This window comes from Phascolarctos cinereus, unplaced genomic scaffold (assembly GCF_003287225.1).
Source record: "Phascolarctos cinereus isolate Bilbo 61053 unplaced genomic scaffold, phaCin_HiC Scaffold_726;HRSCAF=1367, whole genome shotgun sequence".
Lineage (NCBI taxonomy): Eukaryota > Metazoa > Chordata > Mammalia > Diprotodontia > Phascolarctidae > Phascolarctos > Phascolarctos cinereus.
The window spans coordinates 335285641-335305609 of record NW_027556098.1 but is presented as its reverse complement, the minus strand read 5'-3'; the positions used below and the strand labels follow the sequence as shown (position 1 = coordinate 335305609).

The 19969-nt window shown below is 35.5% G+C and overlaps 1 protein-coding gene across 1 annotated transcript in view; it reads right to left on the bottom strand.

Annotated features, from left to right (window-relative positions):
• Window positions 1-19969, bottom strand: part of LRCH1 (leucine rich repeats and calponin homology domain containing 1) — a 252689-nt gene that overhangs the window by 69149 nt on the left and 163571 nt on the right. The window contains 4 exon segments of the mRNA XM_020993705.2: window positions 2803-2866; window positions 3564-3691; window positions 4540-4676; window positions 10054-10159. Coding sequence (XP_020849364.1) covers window positions 2803-2866; window positions 3564-3691; window positions 4540-4676; window positions 10054-10159 — 435 coding nt within the window.

Here is a 19969-nt window from a genome sequence, read left to right as displayed (position 1 = left end):
ATCAGAAGCAGAAAGATGTCTGTATGGTTTGTTTTGGGGGAGAAAAATCTCTCCATTTTCCCCACTTGGCCTTACATTTTTTTAAAAATTGCCAAGACACACACATCCAAGAAAAAATAGCGAATTCATTAGAATAAGATAGTATCTTTTATTTTAAAATTACATATCTATTTACAATAAGCACATCCTAAAATTTAATTTAGTATTTTGAATAATATTTTGTGGATGAATTTAAATACAAATATAACTTTAGAAAACATCACTATGAACTAAGGTTTACAGTTCTTTTTGTTGGTATGTATGTTACAATTAGTAACAAAGTTACCTCTGAAACAAAAGTACAATTGAGGAATTTTAAGGACATTGCAGAATATATTATAATTGATACTATAATATTATTCCTTTAACAGGTAAAAAAGGCTACTATAATTTTATGAGGGATATGAAAGGTATAAAATTTTTTGAAAGAAGAAAAAATCTACAGGAAGACTACTTACTATGCTAAGTAGGAATCAAAATGAAAAAAATACAAAAAGCAAGGAGAAGCCAATCAATTAAGGTTTATGGAGGGGAAGGCGAGAGACCTAAATATGCAACAGTATGCAATTAATTAGAACAGCTTAAGCTTAACTGCAAGAGAGCAAGAAAAAGTTAACCAGGAAATGCAGTGTGCCAATAGGGACTGAATCTATATGGAATTTAAAATAGATAACATTAGTTGTTTCTGTTAGCTTGGAGTAAAAAGGAAGAAGCTATATTAAAATGTTTCCCAAAAGGGGATAAAAAGTTTATAAAATTGTGCAACCAATCAGGAAGCCTGCCATTACTAGAGGCCCTTGTAAAAAATCGGACTGCTGTCCTGTGTAGGCTTTCAAAGTGCATATGTGTGATAAACGACCAGGTTGGTAATATCACCAGCAAACAGTGCTTATGAAGGGCCCAATACTGTACGACAGTGCACTAGGTACCACTTAAAAATGCTTTCTAAACGAACCACAACTTTAAAAATCACTAAGAGTTAGAGAGTTGGACGAAAACAATAGATCTACAGTTGCCTTGTAAAAAGAATAACTTAGATATCATCAATCTGAGTTTAAGGCCAATTTTTTTTATTGAAGAAAACATGAAAAAGGATCAACAAAAATTTGAGGATAAAAATTCACGCCAAATGGAGATATGAGATACAAAATGTACCAGACAAACCCTGTAGTTTGGTAGAATTAGAGAATAAGAAAGAACAGAAAAGGGAACAGGGCAGATATTTTACAAAGTAAAACCTAAAGTGCTATATAATTGTGAATTATTATTAAATTCTCATTCATTTGAAATGCTAATCTTCAAATTTATCATACTGAACACAGGCATTTACCATTGTACATACTATTTCTGGAAAAAAAGAGACGCTGGTAAAATTAAACAAGAGAATAGAGAGAAAGCACAATTTTTAGTGGTTGTAAATAAACATAATGTAAATAGTTGATTAAAATGGATCCAATTGAAATTAAAGAGACTGGGGATATTTGATAGCTACAAAACTACATTTCTTTAAAATATTAAACAATTCAGAAATTTTCCTAATTTAACCTTACCATATAGCCTGGCTTTTTCTTCTGCTTACTATCCCTTTCCAACTATTACAAACTTTAGTAAAGTTTTACTATGGCTTAACTTAATGAAGAATGATATCTTACAAAATCTTTCCTGCAAAACTCATGCTAATATTCTATCTGGATTAAAATTCAAGAACAAAGGAATTCATAAAAGGTGATTTCATTGGATGTTACAGGCATTTAAAAATGAAAGAGAAGGGAAAAAAGTGAAAAGGAGAGAGGAAACAGGGAGAAAAAGAGAGGACAGGAGGGAAAGAAGGAAGTGGGCAGGAGAGGGAGGGAGGGAGAGAAAGAGAGAGAGAGAGAAAGGAGTGTGTGTGTGTGTGTGTGTGTGTGTGTGTTAGAGTTGGAAGGAGTGGAGACGGAGGAAAACAGAAAAGCATCATTTCACAAAACAGGGAATAACATGTCCTTCCTGCATGACTCAAAACCAACTGCCTAAAAAACTGTGCACTCTTTTCTGGGCTTAGCATCCCCCAAAAAGTCTCATCAAATTGAGGGAGTTCAAGGTCAAGGAATAAAAATGATAAAAGGACTGGGACAATCACTTTATGAAGGATTTTTTTCCCCCAGGGACAAAGCAGTAGAGATCTAAATGTATCATATTTTAGTAAAAACTTTTCCAGATGTTAACAGGCCATAAAGGAGATAATAAATGTGCTAATGGAAGGTTATATACAACCATCAGAGGAAGCACCGGTATTAATATGAGTTCATTTATAAAAACTCAATATTTTATCATGATATTTTAAAGGAATCTAATTTCCAAATCACAGGAAATCAAAATTTTAAGTCACAGTGACTTAAAATGTTCTTCTGGTGAGGAAACTGCAGGGCCACATACATTTCATGAAATACATACACACACACACACACACACACATTCACTTCTAATGCACTTCTTAACCTGTTAAAGTCAACTGTCAACAGTTATAAAGCAGCACAGTGCCTAATACATAGTAGGCACTTCACAAATGCTTGCTCATTGTTTTATCACTATATTCAGGGCAAGGTACTGGATACTATGCAGGGAATGTAGAAAATCAGGGTCTCTGTCCTTAAAAAGTTCACACTGAAGTTTGACTAAAGTCGAGGAAATAACACATTGATGGATGTAAAGGAAAATATATGAGCAAAAAATGTACTGTGGATGAAAGTATAATACCCCCAAACCAAAGTTTAACTGAATTACCTCAGTGGCAGATAAACGCTTATCTCCATTATCACTTCCAACTCCTGAATCAGAATCTTTCTTGCTGGGATAGATGTCATCAATATTGAATTGAAATAAAACACATCACAAAATACATGTCAAAATAAATTAACTTTCAGTATAATTATGCTTTTGTTTTAAGTATGTTATCTTTCAAGAAATTACTCAGGAACTAAAATTCCATTCAATTCAATAAATATTTAACACACAATACCTATAGTGTTTATAAAGCATGTGCTTGGCCCCAAGAGAGATACAAATGTTAAGATACTGTCCTTCTGTAGATGGAACTTGACCAATTGTGCTAGAACCAAATGGAATTGGGACATGGACCTAATTAAAATTTCAAATGGGGCTGATGGGAAAAAGAATCAAATGGCTTGACAGTTCTTTATAGTTAGCTTTTCAGGGATTTCTACCATAGTCTAATAACCTGATATTAGCCTCAGTATAGTTTAATGTAGTGAATCTATCTTAAAAATGAACTACATACACACGTATGCTGTAGATCTTAGCGCAGATCTCTAGTAACTTATAAATGTTATCACTACTTCATCGCCCTTCTATGTCATACTTCCCAAACCTCTGAATCTTCAAAATTACAAATGTAAACTAACCAAGTGAGGAGAATAATTCGAATGGAACTCACATAAAGTTGGGAACAACATTTCTGCAGCTCTCTCTAGAGGATGTAAATGTACCCTTTAAATGAACAAAGGATCAAAGTCTGTTGGACTCACCTCTCTTCCACATTAGGCTGCAGATTTGGCCTCTCCATAGTATGAAGATAAAGTGAGTCTGTTGTTTTAATCTGACAGGCCTGTATGCTCAGATACTTGAATATGTGCACTTTGCCCTTTGTACAAATCTATTAAGAAAATAATAAGCTTTTATTTGGAAAACTGTGAAGAAACATTCAGAAATTTTATTTTCTGGAAATAGGCACTTCTACATATATTTCATTCTAACCAACCCTGTGGACTCCAACTGTAACACTTGTAAAATCTATTAAAATTCCATAAAGCTGTCCTACAAATTATTTCTAGAGAAAATCAAGACTAAACAAATATCTAAGTTTTCCCACAATGATTTTTGAACCTCTTAAAAAAGAGTAGTACTCCGAAAACCACATGTAAATGTAAAAAGAAAGCTCAGCATGATATTTTGGCTAAAGATTATTTGAAAGCCTGTTAAGACAGTGTAATAAAACACTGAAGACTTGGGGAAACATCTTGATAAGGTATAGAGTCCCTTTAAAAATATCAGATTACAATTTTTGCCTTGGTTACTTATATGAAGGTAAATGGACATTCTTCATCCTGTTTTCATACATACTGCTTAATATTTCTTTGGGCTTTACCCAACTGAAGTCTAGGCTCTCTTACAACTTCCTACCCTCTAACTTTTCATCCCTTGGCCTCCTTATGTAGAATTTGGATGAGATGATGTCCACCTTCCCTTCTAGCCCCAAGTTCTGTTATGTTGAAGCAGCTAACTACCTATTTCCAGAGACGTGCTTAAAAGCTTGCTGCATAGCTCATAAAAAACAAAAAGGAGGCTAATCTTTTTGTAAGATGAACACCAAGAAAAAGATCTGAGAATAACCTTATTGCCAAACAATTGAAAAACTTGCTTGGCAATGAACTGTTTATATTCACAAACTTCTCCCCCCCCCAACCCCTCTCCTTCCCCACCTGTATGGACAAGCCATCTTACCTGTGCTGGAGGAGACTGGAGGGGATTATTCTCAAGCAGTAACACTTGCAGCTGCTTCATCTCTCTAAAACAAATTGGAATCACGAGCACTTTATTGCAGGAAAAATCAAATTTTACCAAGGGAAGATCTACAAGTTCTAAAAACAAACAAACAACACAAAAGAATTGCATGATTAAGTGTCAAAAATATTTGTCTCTGGAGAAGGAAAATAATTACACAACATAACCAAAAATTTGAGGTTTCTTTTCAAAGTAGGTTGTACACAAAACCTGTGGCATATGTGAACACCATCTGAATAAAGTAGAAACCTCATTAACTTAGACTCTACTAATTTAGAACTGTGATAGGTGGACAGGCACCAGACTGCAACTTACTTCTGCACTACCAAAATTAAAAGAGTTTGCTCAGCAAAGATACTACATAAAGAAGATTTCAGGAGGATTGTTTTTATTTCAAAGTTTAAGCAATAGGGTAGCATAAAAACAATGTGATAATTAGAGACAAATCTTCTGTATTAATTAAATAGGACCTGGCAGGGCAATCACTGGGCTATATAGCTAGCAATTAGTTTATGAGAGTATATAACATTAAAAAGTAATAAAACTACATTTTTCATACTGTGTAATTTATAATTTTTAAGGTCCTTTCCCCTTCAACTCCATGCAAGTTTGACCTAGTGAAGTTTTCCCTTTCTACTTTTGGAAAATCCTTCTATAGCTACACAAACAAATATAACCTTATATTTAGCTTATAATTGCCATCCAGTAGTAAACACTCAGCAATTTCAAGTATTCAGGCCAACTGGACTATCAACATTGACAGCTGCTAGGAACAAAATCAAATCTCTTTCCTATAAGAAAAAGATGGCTGAACAATGCCAGGCATGTAAGAGTTATAGCAGATGAAATTTGCGAAGTAACTATATGTCACAACTCCCATCCACGCAGCTAAATCAAATCATTACTATCACATGACAAGGAAGTGCAAATGAGATATATATCTGACATGTATAGCTTTTGCCTTGAGAACTAATGAAATTAGGCAAAGAAATAATTCAGAGAAGATCTTTTTATATCAAACTAGTAAGACAATACCAAAATTAAGGAGTTTATCATCAAAAGTCTAAAAACCAACCCATATTTACATAGTTAAGAAGCTTTTCAACTATTTGGGGGTGACAAGACCAACACATGACATAGTGGCAAACAACATAAGATATGTAATTAAGTGCAGCAGCATGGTTAAAAAATATAGGAACTCAAAGAAGATGGATGGAGATCAATTAGGCAGGAATAGTTAGGTAAGGCTTCATAATAATCAATGTTCGATAAATATTTATTAAGCACTTACTTTGTGTCAGTTACTCAGGATACAAATAAGAAAGAGTCCCTGCCTTCAAGGAGCTTATAATCTAATGGTGGAAAATAATACACAAAAGGAAGCTGAAAAGATGTCCCTTTGCCCCCATGATGTTTATGGAGTTAAAAACCTAGCAGAACAACAAGTGGAAAATGAAGGGTTGATTGGAAACTTTGAGCCATTGGGAGGAGGTTTTTTTGTTCTGCCCTCCAATTAGAGAAGAAAGAAAACTGAGCTGAGGAGTTAAGGATAATGAAAAGACCACCCTGACCACAGTAGAAGATGTGTGTTAAATTAGTAGTGGGACGTAAAGCATGGGGGTAAGCTTATGGAGGTCCTTAAAGTGAGACAGAGAAATCTGGACTTGATGTGGTAAGAAGTAGGAAATCACGGAAGGTTTCTAAACAAAAGAAGAGTAATGAGATGTGAAAAGTGATTTTAAGAACGATTAGAATACCAGCATGAAGAATAAATTCAATAAAGGGATGAATGCAGTATGAGTATGATGGGGGAAAGAACAAAAATTAGGAAGGCCAGGTAAAAGGTTTTTATTTTATTTTAAAAATTTTTTGACCATATCTAAATAGCAAATAAAATGGGCCCTTCCATATACATAATAAAATAGAAAAAGAGGATTATACAATGAACTGCAAATCTCTCTAATATGTAGCTTATTTTTTCTTTTTAAATAAAAAACAAATTTAGCATGCAATTTTCAAAGCTGTTCTTGATTGTTCATAATTGTCCATAATTCATTCTGGCATTCTTTCTGTTCCCTGTTATACATTTAAAAATGCTTCAATGACTTCTTTCCTTTTTCTTCCTTTTTTTTTTTTTGCTGCCCTGTCCCTACCTAGATTCCTTCACCCACCACTAATACCACCCACTAATTGAAAAAAGAAAAAAAAAAGAAAAACAAAACTGTTACAACATGTATGCAAAATCAGATAAACAAAATTCCTGTATTTCAATGTCTGAAAATGTAGTCTTCTGCACCTCCATTACCTTATACATTTGAATCAATTGGATATGAGACTTTTATCAGAGAAACCTCTTGCAAAGATTTTTTTCTCATTAATATGTTTCCCCTCTAATTTTAACTGAATTGGTTTTGTTTGTGCAAAATCTTTGAAATTTTATGTAACCCAAATTGTCCATTGTATCTTCTGTGATCCTCTCTATCTCTTGTTTGGCCAAGGGCTTTTTCTTCTATCCACAGATCTTAAAGACATTTCCTCTGTAATATGATTGTCTTGATGTGGCTCATAGGGAAGACAGACATCTCCAGTGTCTCCCTGCAATGTTCTTTAAGGGGAACTTTAATTCCTGCCATCAGGGTAAGCAGGAGATTAGGGTCAATAATATTCCACGACATTCATACCCAGTAATTTGTTCAGTCATGGGCCTGGAGTCAGGAAGAGTGTTCTTCCCTGAGTTAAAAATCTGGCCTCAGACACTTACTAGCTGTGTGACCCTGGGTAAGTCACTTAACTCTGCCTCAGTTTCCTCATCTGTAAAATAAGCTGGAGAAGGAAATGGCAAACCCCTCCAGTATCTTTGTCAAGAAAACCCCAAATGGGGTCACCAAGAGTCAGACATGACTAAACAACAAGAGCAACAACAAAAGTCAAGTTAGGAAAGAGATCGAAGAAATAAGAGGGCGGTCACCAGCATTAAATGCCCTCCTAATTTCCCTTTTCAAAGCCTTGATAATTTCACTACAAAATAGGGTTATGAAAAATGTTGTGTGAGGGACAATGGGGGGACGGTTATTGTGATTCATGGTCTGCTGTTACTCTCAGCAACCTTCAATAAAGTTCAGTACCCTCTCTTTTACTTAAGAACTTAATAATTCAAAGTTACACAGAAATCATCCAGAAAATCAAGAGGTATAATACCTCCACAAGAGGGGATAAGAATGGTTTGGATCTGCATAGACTTTTGAGATTTGAAGTCATTTCTGCTCATCTCTAAGGGCAAGGAAAAATCTCATTGTTTGGCTGTAGTGGGACTGTGAGAAAGGAAAAAGTACAGAGAGGATGGAGGTGGTGGGGCTTCCTCCAGACATAAGGAACAGCAGAGCACTCAGTAGTTCCCCTCCTCAACCTTAGTCTCCAGGGAGACTGGACAGGAGAAAGCTAGAGTAGCAATTAGAAAGATTCATTTTATTATTTTTTTTAATCTTGGGCACTCTCTCAGGTGTCTTAAGAAAAAAGAAAACGTACAGAGGAACTGGCAACTGTCCTTATTCCTTTTCCCTGTCTTGATTCAGTTCAGTATAACAAGCACCTATTTCTAACCATGTCCTTTTATTCTGTTAAAGACTGCATGTGACCGATGTAATTTATTTCTCATAAACAGTTGTTGTTGACCCTGTCCTGTACGTTTCCCTGTTTCCCTTTGTTATAGTAGGACAAGTCTGGGGAGAGTGACCTTACCAAGTACAGAGCTGGAATCTCAATCCCCAGTCCACTGTTAAGATATTTTTCTCTAACTAGGGGCATAATCATGTGCCATCCATGTTTCATGACTATATTTCCATGAATATACTATGAACTTGGGTCTATAAATCTGCCATATTGGACCTTGAGCCTAGCCTGGTGACCCCTAAGTTTACAAAGAAATCAAGACTTGAGATTTCTTGTTTAGAATAAAGAATGTTTTAAGCAAAGCTGTAGGTGTTTGTGAGAAACACAGGAAGCAGATACGGAGAAAAGAGAGCTGAATTTTCAGTGCATGAAGAGTCCTTTTAGGATTTCCTTTCAAGCTTCAGACCTGGATCTTAAGCACCTAGTGCTTAAGAGAAATAAGGACAATCCAGCTTGCTACCTACAGGTTGGGAAGGGCACAGAAAAGGAAAAAAAATGGATAAGAGCCCCAGACCCTCTCTATTCAGGAAACGTAAGAAAGGAATAGAGAAAAATCATGCAAAAGGTACGATGAGTTGCTCCTTCCCTCCACCCCAGCCTGTGGCAAGTCCTAGCAAGGACAAAGTATATTCTCAGAACAGGTGTGTTTAAAAACAAAAATCAAAATAAACCCCACAAAACACCACAAGGGGCAAAGTAAATTGATGACATTTTTCTTGTCAAAATATAAGAGGATGGGTAGTACTAAAACTGTCTAAGCAAATACAGTAAGTATACATTTACTGTCCAAGAGAATTACCAATACTCTTTTGTTAACATATTTCTTCAGAAACTTGATATTCAGGAAATTAAGCAAAAAAAGGTTTCACTGTAAATTGAAACATTTCAGCTTTAAGTGCACAAAAATCTCTGCAGAAAAAATATAGTAACAAAAATATAGCTACCCATAAAATAACTTTTAGGGAAGGAAAAATCATTAAGAGACTTAGGAATGACAAAAAGGAGAACTAGCTAGATTTTTTTTTAAGAGTTAAGACTTAAATGAAAAAGTAATACTTTGAACTCATTCCCTACTCTCAAGCCACCTCCTCCATGGTCTGACCACACCTAGAGAACTGCCTAGATTTGAATCCAGACCCTTTGACTTCACAGCATTATAAAGGCAAGGATCAAAACCTGGAAGGGATTTCAGAAGGCATCTAGTCCAACAGTATTATTTCCTCAGATGAGGAAACTGAGGCTTGATGACTTCAAATACAACACTCTTTCTATTACACTTAAATGCCTCCCATAATTAATGTGCCCCAGCAACAGCCTGGTCAGAGGCAGCTGTCATTATAACTAGTAGTAAAAAAAAAAAAAAAAGACAGGTGCTTCCAGTGTAAATCCAGAAACCCTTATTCTCACTTCCCCTAGAATTGGCTACAACTCTCCCAAGGATCATACCCCTGAAACTAGTGGGTTCTCATGACTCAGACAAAAATACAGGCAACTAAACTGAAAACTGAAGGTTGTACATTCCAAGATGACAAAATACCTAACCTCTATACAGTGCCAATATTTTCCCCAAGTCTTATAATTCAGTTTTGTTGTTGCTGCTTTTTAGATTATACTTGTACCTTGAACCCACAACCTAACCCCAACCTTCTTGTCATTTGATGTTCAGTCATATGTTCATCTAATTTAAAATTTAAAAATAATCCTAAAGCAATTAAACACACAAAAAACTAAGAATTTTCTGTTTTGTTCCCTTTTCTGTTTGTTGAGCTTAACTGACTTTCTTACCTGGTGGTAAAACTTTAAGGTAATTTCTTCTGATGTTCAGTTCTCTTAGTGATTTCAGTTGTCCTATCTGCTGTGGCAGAGCTGTGATCTCATTGCAGCTGACATCCTGTGGCAAAAGCAACAGGAAATTCATGTATTATTTTTCCAAAGGATTAAGCAGTCCAAGCTAGAATTCCTTGAAGGAATTTGACATTAAGACAGAGGTAAATTTTTCATGTTGCCTTCAATTAATCAGAGAGTCAATCAATAAGCACTTACAACTATGTGTACTACTGCCTACTATGTGTCAGGCACCAAGCAAAGTACTTCGGATATAAAGAAAAATACTCCTTGCTCTGAAGGAAATTACATTCTAATGGGGGAGACAGGCAAATTTCCGGATACATAGAAAATACATGGTAACCTTGACCAGGAAAGGTCTTAGGGCAGAAGATGAGCTTGAGCTGAGTCCGGAAACCAAGGATTCCAAGAAGTATCAGTAGGGAATGCATTCAAGGCATGGGAAACAGCCAGTGCAAAAGGAGATGAGAGATGGAGTGTCATATGTGCAGAACAGCAAGAACTTCATTACATGCCCTGTAGAGTTTGTAGAGGAGAGTAATGGGTAATAAGGCCAAAAAGCTAAGATGTGGCCAGATTCTAAGGACTTTAAATGACAAACCAAGGAGTTTATATTTGATATTAGGGAGTCACTGAAATGGACTAGTTGGGGAGGTGGTATGGATAACAAAGTCAGACCTGAATTTTAAGAAATAATTTTAGTGACTGAGTGAAAAGTACACTGGAGTGGGGAGAGACTTGAACCAAGGAATCCAATTAGGAGAATATTGTAAAAGCCAAGATGAGAGGTAGCTATATGAAAGGAAAGAAGAGAATGGAGGGGAAGAAGTGGTGGTGGTAGGAATGGCGAGATTTGCTAACTGACTAGGAAAAGAGGGGTGAGTTAGAGTGAAGAGTTGAGGACCACACTGGGTTCGCTAACCTAGAGACCAATAAAATCTGTTTTGAAGATGATAAGTTAGATACGCCTACGGGATACCCAGTTTGAAATATCCAATAAGCAGTTGGAGTTATGGGACTAGAGTTTTGGAGAGAGACTAGGACTGGTTTTACAGATAGGGGTTCATTTGCATGGAGGTGATAATTAAACTCATGGGAGTTACTGAGGCCACCAATGAAAGAGTTTAGAACAGGGATTCCTTAACCTTTTGGGGCAATGGACTCCTAGTCTTATGAAGCCTGTGGATCCCTTCTTAAAATATATAAAACAACACATATGATTACAAGGGAGACCAATTAAATTAAAACACAGTTATTGAAATATTTTTCAAAGATGAGTTCACAGGCCTCCAGGTTAGGAGCCTTTTGTTTACAGAAACAAGCAAAGCAGGACCAGGACAAAGTTTTGGAATATACCCAAAGTTAGGGGGCATAAAATAAATGATGAGCCAGTAATGAAGACTAAGATGAAGTGGCCAGATAGGAAAGAAAAGAACTGAGAGTGAAACTCTCAAAAGAGATGTTTCCTGGAAAGAAAGGGTGGTTGATTTTCAGTGCCAAATGCTACAGAGAGGTTCATAAGGATGAGAAATGAGGAAACATATTAAATACAGCAATTAAGAGTTCATTGGTAACTTTGGAGAAAGCAGTTTCAGTTGAGTGATTAATTAGGAAGTCAGACTAGAGGGTTCGGAAGAGAGGTGAAAGCATCAAATGTAGACAACTTTTTCAAGGAGTATGGCTGAAAGAGGAGTCATAGGATGACAGCTTGCAAATACAATATAATCTAGTGAAGGTTTTTAAAGGGTGTGGGAGACTTGATCATGTTTTCAGGTAGCGGAGAAAGAGGGCTTCTATTCTTCCTCTCCTCTATCTTTGTATTCAAACTGTGCAGCAGGAGCCCTTCTCTGAGTAAGGAGGACTATGATGAATGATTCAATCACTATTCATTCCTTATGAATAATTTACACATGGGCATCACACATGCTTATTTTAAGTTTGTGATCCCACTGTATGGTAACCAATTAGTATGTTATACAGCTCTGTGTGAGCTAGGATACTCTGTTTATACATCTTCACCAAGGTAATTTGTTTCCAAGGCTAAGGTGCTGTAGGAAGGATACTCTTTCTCGCTTCAAAAAAAGTAACAAACTATTATCCATGACTGAGTATTGCTTCAATAGCAACTATTATTTTGGGTAATCTGTAGTTCTGTAATGCTCAACTTCTGAAATCTTGATACAACATCCAGTTTTGACTGTGTTCTTATTTGGGGCCCTAACACGTTTGCTTTTATGTCTCTAATTCCACAGGATCTTCCACTTGGTATCTCAGGATCTGTTGTGTATTTTGGGTAAAGTCCCAGCAAGCTACAACTTAGAAACTCTGGAACTCATCATTTTACTTATGCAAATGCTTAGCACCCTCCTCCCTTCTTGAAAACAACAACAACAACAAAAAAGGCATCACCTCAAAGGCATTAAAATTCAATATCTAAAACCCAAGAGTGAAAGCCTATTTTAAGCAATTTTTATCTATTTAATTCTTGCTAGAAATAACATCTGGTGTACTATGATTAATAAACATATATTTAACAAATACTCTTTAGTGATTATATACACACACACACATATACATATACACACAGTCTCTATTGTGTATTTCTGTATTCCTCTTTTCTCTCTAAGTTTGGAAGACATGAAAATGAAAAGTAATACATGGTACGTGGTTATAAAAATCAATCTGTATATTAATGATTGAAAATTAATCTACATTTTGGAAGAAAACCACCACTAGACTCAAAATAGCAATTCCAATATATAATATAGAGCTTGCAAAGTCCTTAAAGAACGTATAATCCAACTCCCTAATTTTTAAAGGAAGAAATGGTTTGCCCACATGGCAGAGACAAATCTAAAATTCAAGTCTTCTGATTTCTAGGACTTTCTCAGAGCTAGGAGCTGGGCTCTGGGCGAAGAACAGGACAGGACCTCTTGAACCTGTAGGGGTGGGGGAAGCAAATGGAGGAAAGATTGGAAACACTGCTAGCTTTGTTACCAAAGAATTATTAACATCTCTCCATTCCCAAACAATACATAGACACAGTCTTTGGCACAGACATGAAATTAAGGAAGGATGGAAGAAAAGGACTTAGGGATGCAGCCAATGGAAGTGGGGTGAGAAAAGGGGAGACAACATCACAGTATGAGGGAAGGGAAGAGATTTAGTGTTGCAACAGGGACAGACACTCCAGAGATTCCGACACCGAAAAACTGGATCTTTTCAACCCTCAATGTCAACATGCAAGAGCCATGGTCTCTCCCTCAAGTGTGAATTCCAGAAGGTCTCTTGACACATATTACTGAAGGATGAGACCTAACCCCTAAAGTATGCTTTCTGAGAGTGTTTTTTTCAACTGTTTTATCTAAATCAAATGTTTTATTTCTAAAATGTATGTTTTCTTCCTGATGTGCTAGCCTGATGAAAAATGAATAAATTCCTAGCTGAGTTGGCAGGGGGTGTTTACAGTCAAATGGGGTACATTTGCCATCCAATATACCCCACAGTTAATCCAGTAATCTATGTGAATCTAGAGTTAAGTAACCCTAGGGTGACAGGGCAATCTAATATAATCTTGGGTAAGGTTATATGTAATTTTTGTTTTTTAGAAATTACTGACATAGCATTATCATTTATATGTCTTTTACTTTGATGCAGGGAATAAATTGGTTTTCTGAATCTGCTTTTTCATTTGAAAAATAGAAAGTAAAGCACCATTTTTACAACTCATATGACAAATTACTATTATGTAAAATATCTAATATAATTGTCTTTTTTTTGTACACAAGCTTTTTAAAGAAGCAAGATACACTGAAGCCTTGCCCAATTTATGTTACTCTTTCAAATAGGTGTGTATATGTATATATATCTCTGTGTGTGTGTGTGTGTGTGTGTGTGTGTGTGTATACACATATATCTCCATCTATCGAAAGAGAAAGACAGTGATTTTATAGGTAACCCCTATTCCTTTGGAATGAGGGACATGTTTATATGTGTATGTCCATGTATGTGTATGAGTATATATCCTCATCCCAAAGGTATTACAGTTATTTTTTTTATTATAAATGAATTCAGCACAATATATTAATTACTAACTAGACAATAACTGGAGGGGGGGTTGGCTGAGTTGTTATTAATAAGGCTCAAATTTTTTTTTCTTTTTTGGTGAGGCAATAAGGGTTAAGTGACTTGCCCAGGGTCACACAGCTAGTAAAGTGTTAAGTGTCTAAGGCCAGAATTGAACTCAGGTCCTCTTGACTCCAAGGCCAGAATTCTATCCCTTGTGCCACCTAGCTGCCCCTTGAATTTTTTTGAATCTCCACCTTTACTACAATGTCTGGCACACAGTAAGCACTTCATAAATGCTCGTTGACTGACTGACTTCTTGTTCTTACAGAAGTTTATATGATGTATTTGACCTTTTAAAATATTACTCTCTCAGGAAAAATAAATTAGACACACCACTTTTAAATCAGGTCATATCTATAGTCTTTTATAATTAATGGAAAAGGCTTGTTTTAAAAAACATAAAAATTTAAATTTTCAGTAGTCAACAATGCAATATTCTTCTGACCTTTTAAAATGTGAGAATAAAATAGTTGAACTATTTAGATAGCACATTACTAGGAATAAGATCTCTAGAGATATGTACTTTAACCCTACTTTAGAGCACAACTGGCATTTACTTTGCACTTAGTAAATATTTTAACAGAAAATGGTGAGTAGGATACATATTCTTAATCATACCATAAAATATTTTTTCAAGAAGTATAGATTCCAAATTAATAAATTACTTTAACTTAAAAACCAGAAATTGTCCAGGTAGAAATATATAAATTTATAGATGAGGAAGAACTGATTTTCAGCAATTCTTCTCAGAAATTTCTTAACTTAAAAAACTCCAACAATTTATGCAAGGGAAGCAAGTCTTTCCTTCTGACTTACAGGACATCTGCAGACAATTAGAAACACACAGTTAAATTGTCCATTCAGACTCTGAAGGGTATTTGGTGAAGGTCAGATTTGTTAATAATACTCTGAACAGTTGTCAGTTACTTCCTGTCCTGACAAAATAATGGAAAAAAGGCTGTCAGATCTAATATATTTAAATTAAGGTTATTTCCAAAATGTATTAACATTTTTGTAGGTACCAAGTCAATGCTACATTTCTAAACTTTCTATGAATTCTCACTGATTTCTAAAGAGGTTATATGAATTTGGTGATAAAATAGTTTCACCTGGAGAAATCATGTCTTAATTAGCTAGGAAGTAAGAGTGGAATTGGTCAATAAAAATCTAAGTGTTACTGGGCCTGAGTGCTCAGCATAGAAAATACAAAACCAACTGCTCTCCAAATAGCTATTTTTCAGAAGTACTCTATCCAAACTCGAGCTAAAATGTAGCTCATTTCTACTTTAGTAGAGTTCAAGAAAAGCTTAAAAACTAAAAATCAAAGTGCAGTAATATTTATCCAGGGATATGCTGGAGCCAATGCAAACTGGCTAACCTACCAACTGTTAAATTTTCAGTGGGGGAATTTATACATTGGAATTTTGCAAATGCTACCAATCAGGGGTTGGTTTATCATTTTGTTGTTTACATTTAAGAAAGAGATGGAGAAAATGTAAATAATACAGATTAAACTTAAGCATTGTGTATATTTGAATATATATTTCCCCTCAGAGAAGTGGTTGTTAAGCCAGAATACTGCTGTATTTATCTCACTTCTGGAATGGATATGAATTTCCAACATTCATGATTTTAAATGGTATTTCACTTTATCATCATAAACACTACAGAATCCTTTCAGAAATTCCAGAAGTCCAAACCTATTTCTCAGATGATATGATGTGAGGTTACTTAGCCAAAGTTATTACTTAAAAGAAAAAAATAACAGAACACTATGAATGCCAAGAAATATCATCATAAGTGAATAAAATTAAACTACAGCTTTAAATATTTTCACACTGAAGTCTGCAAGTATTAAAAATGTGGTACACTCTAGTCTTTTCACTTGCAAAGCATTCCCCAACACTACAGCTAATAGTGATGTAATTATAGCTCAAATTTATACAGTGTATTCTACCAGTATCAGAGCCTTAAAAAGTAGAATATGGTTTTCCAACTATTCTATGGAAACCTAATGATTTAATGAATATCTCTAGGAATTATTTGAAAGGAAGTATGATAATAACCTTTCACCAAAGAATTAATCTAAACTGCCACCTTATCTTTTACCACATTGAAGCCAGGAAAGCAGGAGGCGTGGAAGGAGCAAGCAATAGCTGTTGGGAGTAACGCTGAGGACAACATCCATCTTCCTTGCATTTCTGAGGCTGGCTGCAGGTAACAGATGAAAAACAAACAAACAGGAAGAGCCATAACCTTTGGACTGATGTTTAGTGGTTGGTTGAAGTTGAAGCTCTGACTAATGTATAAGGAAAGGGAGAGAGAGAGAAATACAGACAGACAGACACAGGGAGGGGAGAGGAAACAGAGAGTGTAAGCACATCAGCAAACGCCGGATGAGACTGTATTATTGGAACAGCGTATCTCTAAGAGCTTCATGTTCTGGGTGATTTTCCCCATGTCTCTGTGCTCCTCAATGTAGAGAGAGAGAGAATGTGTGTGTGTGTGTGTGTGTGTGTGTGTGTGTGTGTGTGTGTGTGTGTGCCTTTTGTGTAGGGCCATGATGTAAGCTAATCAATATCTTCAAAATAGAGACTATTAGAGGTTTTAGCAATGATGGCTGTGTCAGGTGGTCAGAGAGAACGTTATACTTGATAACTGTTAAGCCTTTTCTTATCATCTTTGGAATACCTGTTTTAGAGACCATCCCTGTGATAGACATAAACCAAGACCCAGACAGACTCAGATAAGCTATACACCAGCTGTGGTGGGAGCAATATCTCAATCTCTACCCCCTATACAAATTAGACTAGTTTTTCTTTAAAAGATACTAAAACCAATCTTGAGACTATTTGGTGAAGCAACTAAAGATATGCATATTTCTCAGTATCACAGGATTTACTTACAAAAATAGATTATATGCTACGCCAGGGCACAAATAATTTCTAAATAAATGTGAAAGAGCAGAAAGAATAAACAGATCTATTACTATTATATATTCATTTACTACCAAAACATAATTTAAGGATAAACTATGTTGACAGATAAATGTGAGATGTAGTTACTAGTCAATGAATATAATCAATTACATGGGACATCCCTAGGCATATATCACAGTAGATTTGTAGAAACTGTTACTTATTTGTCAATATGTTTTATCCTTAGAATATGAGTTCTGATACTAAGTGGATTATTTATATTTTATAGTTTTTTTTAACTGATACATAGGCAAAACCACCCTAGGAAATGACCACTCATCTGCTTGCTCAACTAAGTGGATCCACATGATTCCAAAGCCCAACATCAAAGGCCTTTGAAAATACAATCTATTCTTGTAATATCCCATGTCTAGACCTCTTCTGTCTACTTTCAGATATCTGTTTGGTTCTCTTCTTAAGAACATAAATTGAGCAACCACTGTGTGTACTAGGGGGCGGGAAAATGAAGAGAGAAAGACGGTCAAATGGATAAAAATCGATCTTAACTTATGAGGAACTTATAATCCAAGTAGGGTAAAGGAAATATGACAGCAAAGACTTCTACCTTCCCAAAATGTGAAAATTTAGAAATTATCACATATAATAAGGGATGTTAGGTCTAAGTCTAAAAATAAAATGACACAAATAGGTTATCAGTTCCATATTATTCTCAGTACAGAAGACCAAAATACCAGGTTAAATCTAATTAATACTTTCAAGTCTTTCTTGGACCTTCAAGAAATTATATATATGCATATATGTGTATATATGCAGATATATATGTATACATATATTATATACATGACATATTTTAATATATGCACAAATATTTACATATGCCAAATTATACACATATATACACACACATAATTGTCAGTTTATGGGCAGAAACATCTAAGTCCCTGTGTGACCATGCAAAATTTGTGGCTGGATTGGTTCATGTCACCAAAGATACATGAGCAAGCATATCCTTCAGTAGCCTTCTATTACCAGGAATCTTGTAGTTATGGCAGGGTTTTAAGAGAAAAAATGTCTAATGATAAACTTCCACTTCTGGGATTGGCTCCCACAATTTCTCTTGTGGTCAGAGTGTAAGTAAATGATTGCATAGGTTCATTTTATGTTTGAATGTTTTAATTTTCTTAGAGAATGATGGTTTATAAACAGATAATTGTTTTTCAATTTTATATATATCACACACACACACACACACACACACACACACACGCACACACATATATAACTTTATGAACCAGAAATGAGAACTATTTCCTCTTTCTTAGCTATACTACTAAGTAAAGATGTAGAATTCCCAAAATCTCAGAATTGGAAGTGATTCTTAAAGACCAATACAAATTAAATCGAACATCCCTGACAAACAGTCATCCAGTTAATTCCTGATGACTTCCAAGGATAGGAAATGTATTGTTTCCCCAGGCAGCCCATTCTACTATGGTACAACTTTATAGTAAATTTTTCCTTTTTTTAGGCAAAAATTTGCCTCTATAACTTCTTCCTGTTACTACTAGTTCTGCCCTTTGGGACTAAGGAAAAGTATAACCTCTTTACCACATGATAGCTCTTAAATACTGTCAGTCTGCCTCCTCTTGTTCTTCAATTTTTCTTTTCTGCAAGTCTACACAGGTCTTTCAATTAAACTCCACAAGGCAGTGTCTAGTTTTCATTGCATTTTAAAAGAACTCATCCGTATTCCAAATTGCCCATATCTCTCCTAAAATATACAAGGGACATGATAAGTTCTCTATCACTAGAGGTCTCTAAGTAGATAACTATATGACTGCTTGGGGGGTATTGGATAGGGAATTCCTGTTTGGCATCAGTTAGAATAAATGACCTCTGGTTTCCCTTCCAACTCTGAGACTCTGTGATTCTAAACAATATTCAAAATGTGGCCTGACTCAAGTGGAGCATGGTAGAATATTAATAATAGTCATCCTGAACACCATCGTTCCATTAATGTAGCCTAAGACTGAACAAAAAGTCCTAAAAAAAAAGTCCTAATCCAGTCCCTCATTATTCAGGAGAGGTTGTTCTGAATTGATACTAGTGGGGCACAATCCCCAGTAGGTATTATCAAGCTAGAAAAGCTTTGAAGATGATCCCAGATACACACTATTTCTATTGTCTGTAAAGGCACTTAGTTAACTAGATACAAAGAGGCCCATCAGTAGAAGTTTGGTCACTAGACAATTTAAAACTTTCTTTAAGTATCACATTAATACTTCTTTCAAGAAGAGAGGTGGAAGGAGGTAGATGTCATGAGAACAAAACAGTATCACAATGAAATTGATGATAGAATTAGGCAGGAAATAATGTGAATCATTTCAGAATTAGATGTGTCTATAGTTTATATCATCAATTGATTGGAGCAATGATAAGAAGAAATACCAAATTAGAAGAAGGCATTGAGGCAACTCAAGAAACACAATAAAAATACAAAAATGGCCCTTAGTGCAGTATGGCCATTTCCCAATTCTTCAAAACACCCATTTTAATGAAGCTTATGCCACTGTATTACATTCTGTGTACTTGTGAAGCACTCAAACTTTTCATCAAGCCAGGAACTATGCTGACCACTGGGAGGGAACACATAGGCCTCTCTGTGACCTATAAGGCTCATTCATGGAAAGCTGTCTCTACTCTAAACACTTGGGTGTGCCCCTCTCTTTGCCTTTTCTGTAACCTTCCAAACTAGATGCCAATACTTTCTTCTTGATTCAGAAAGGTTT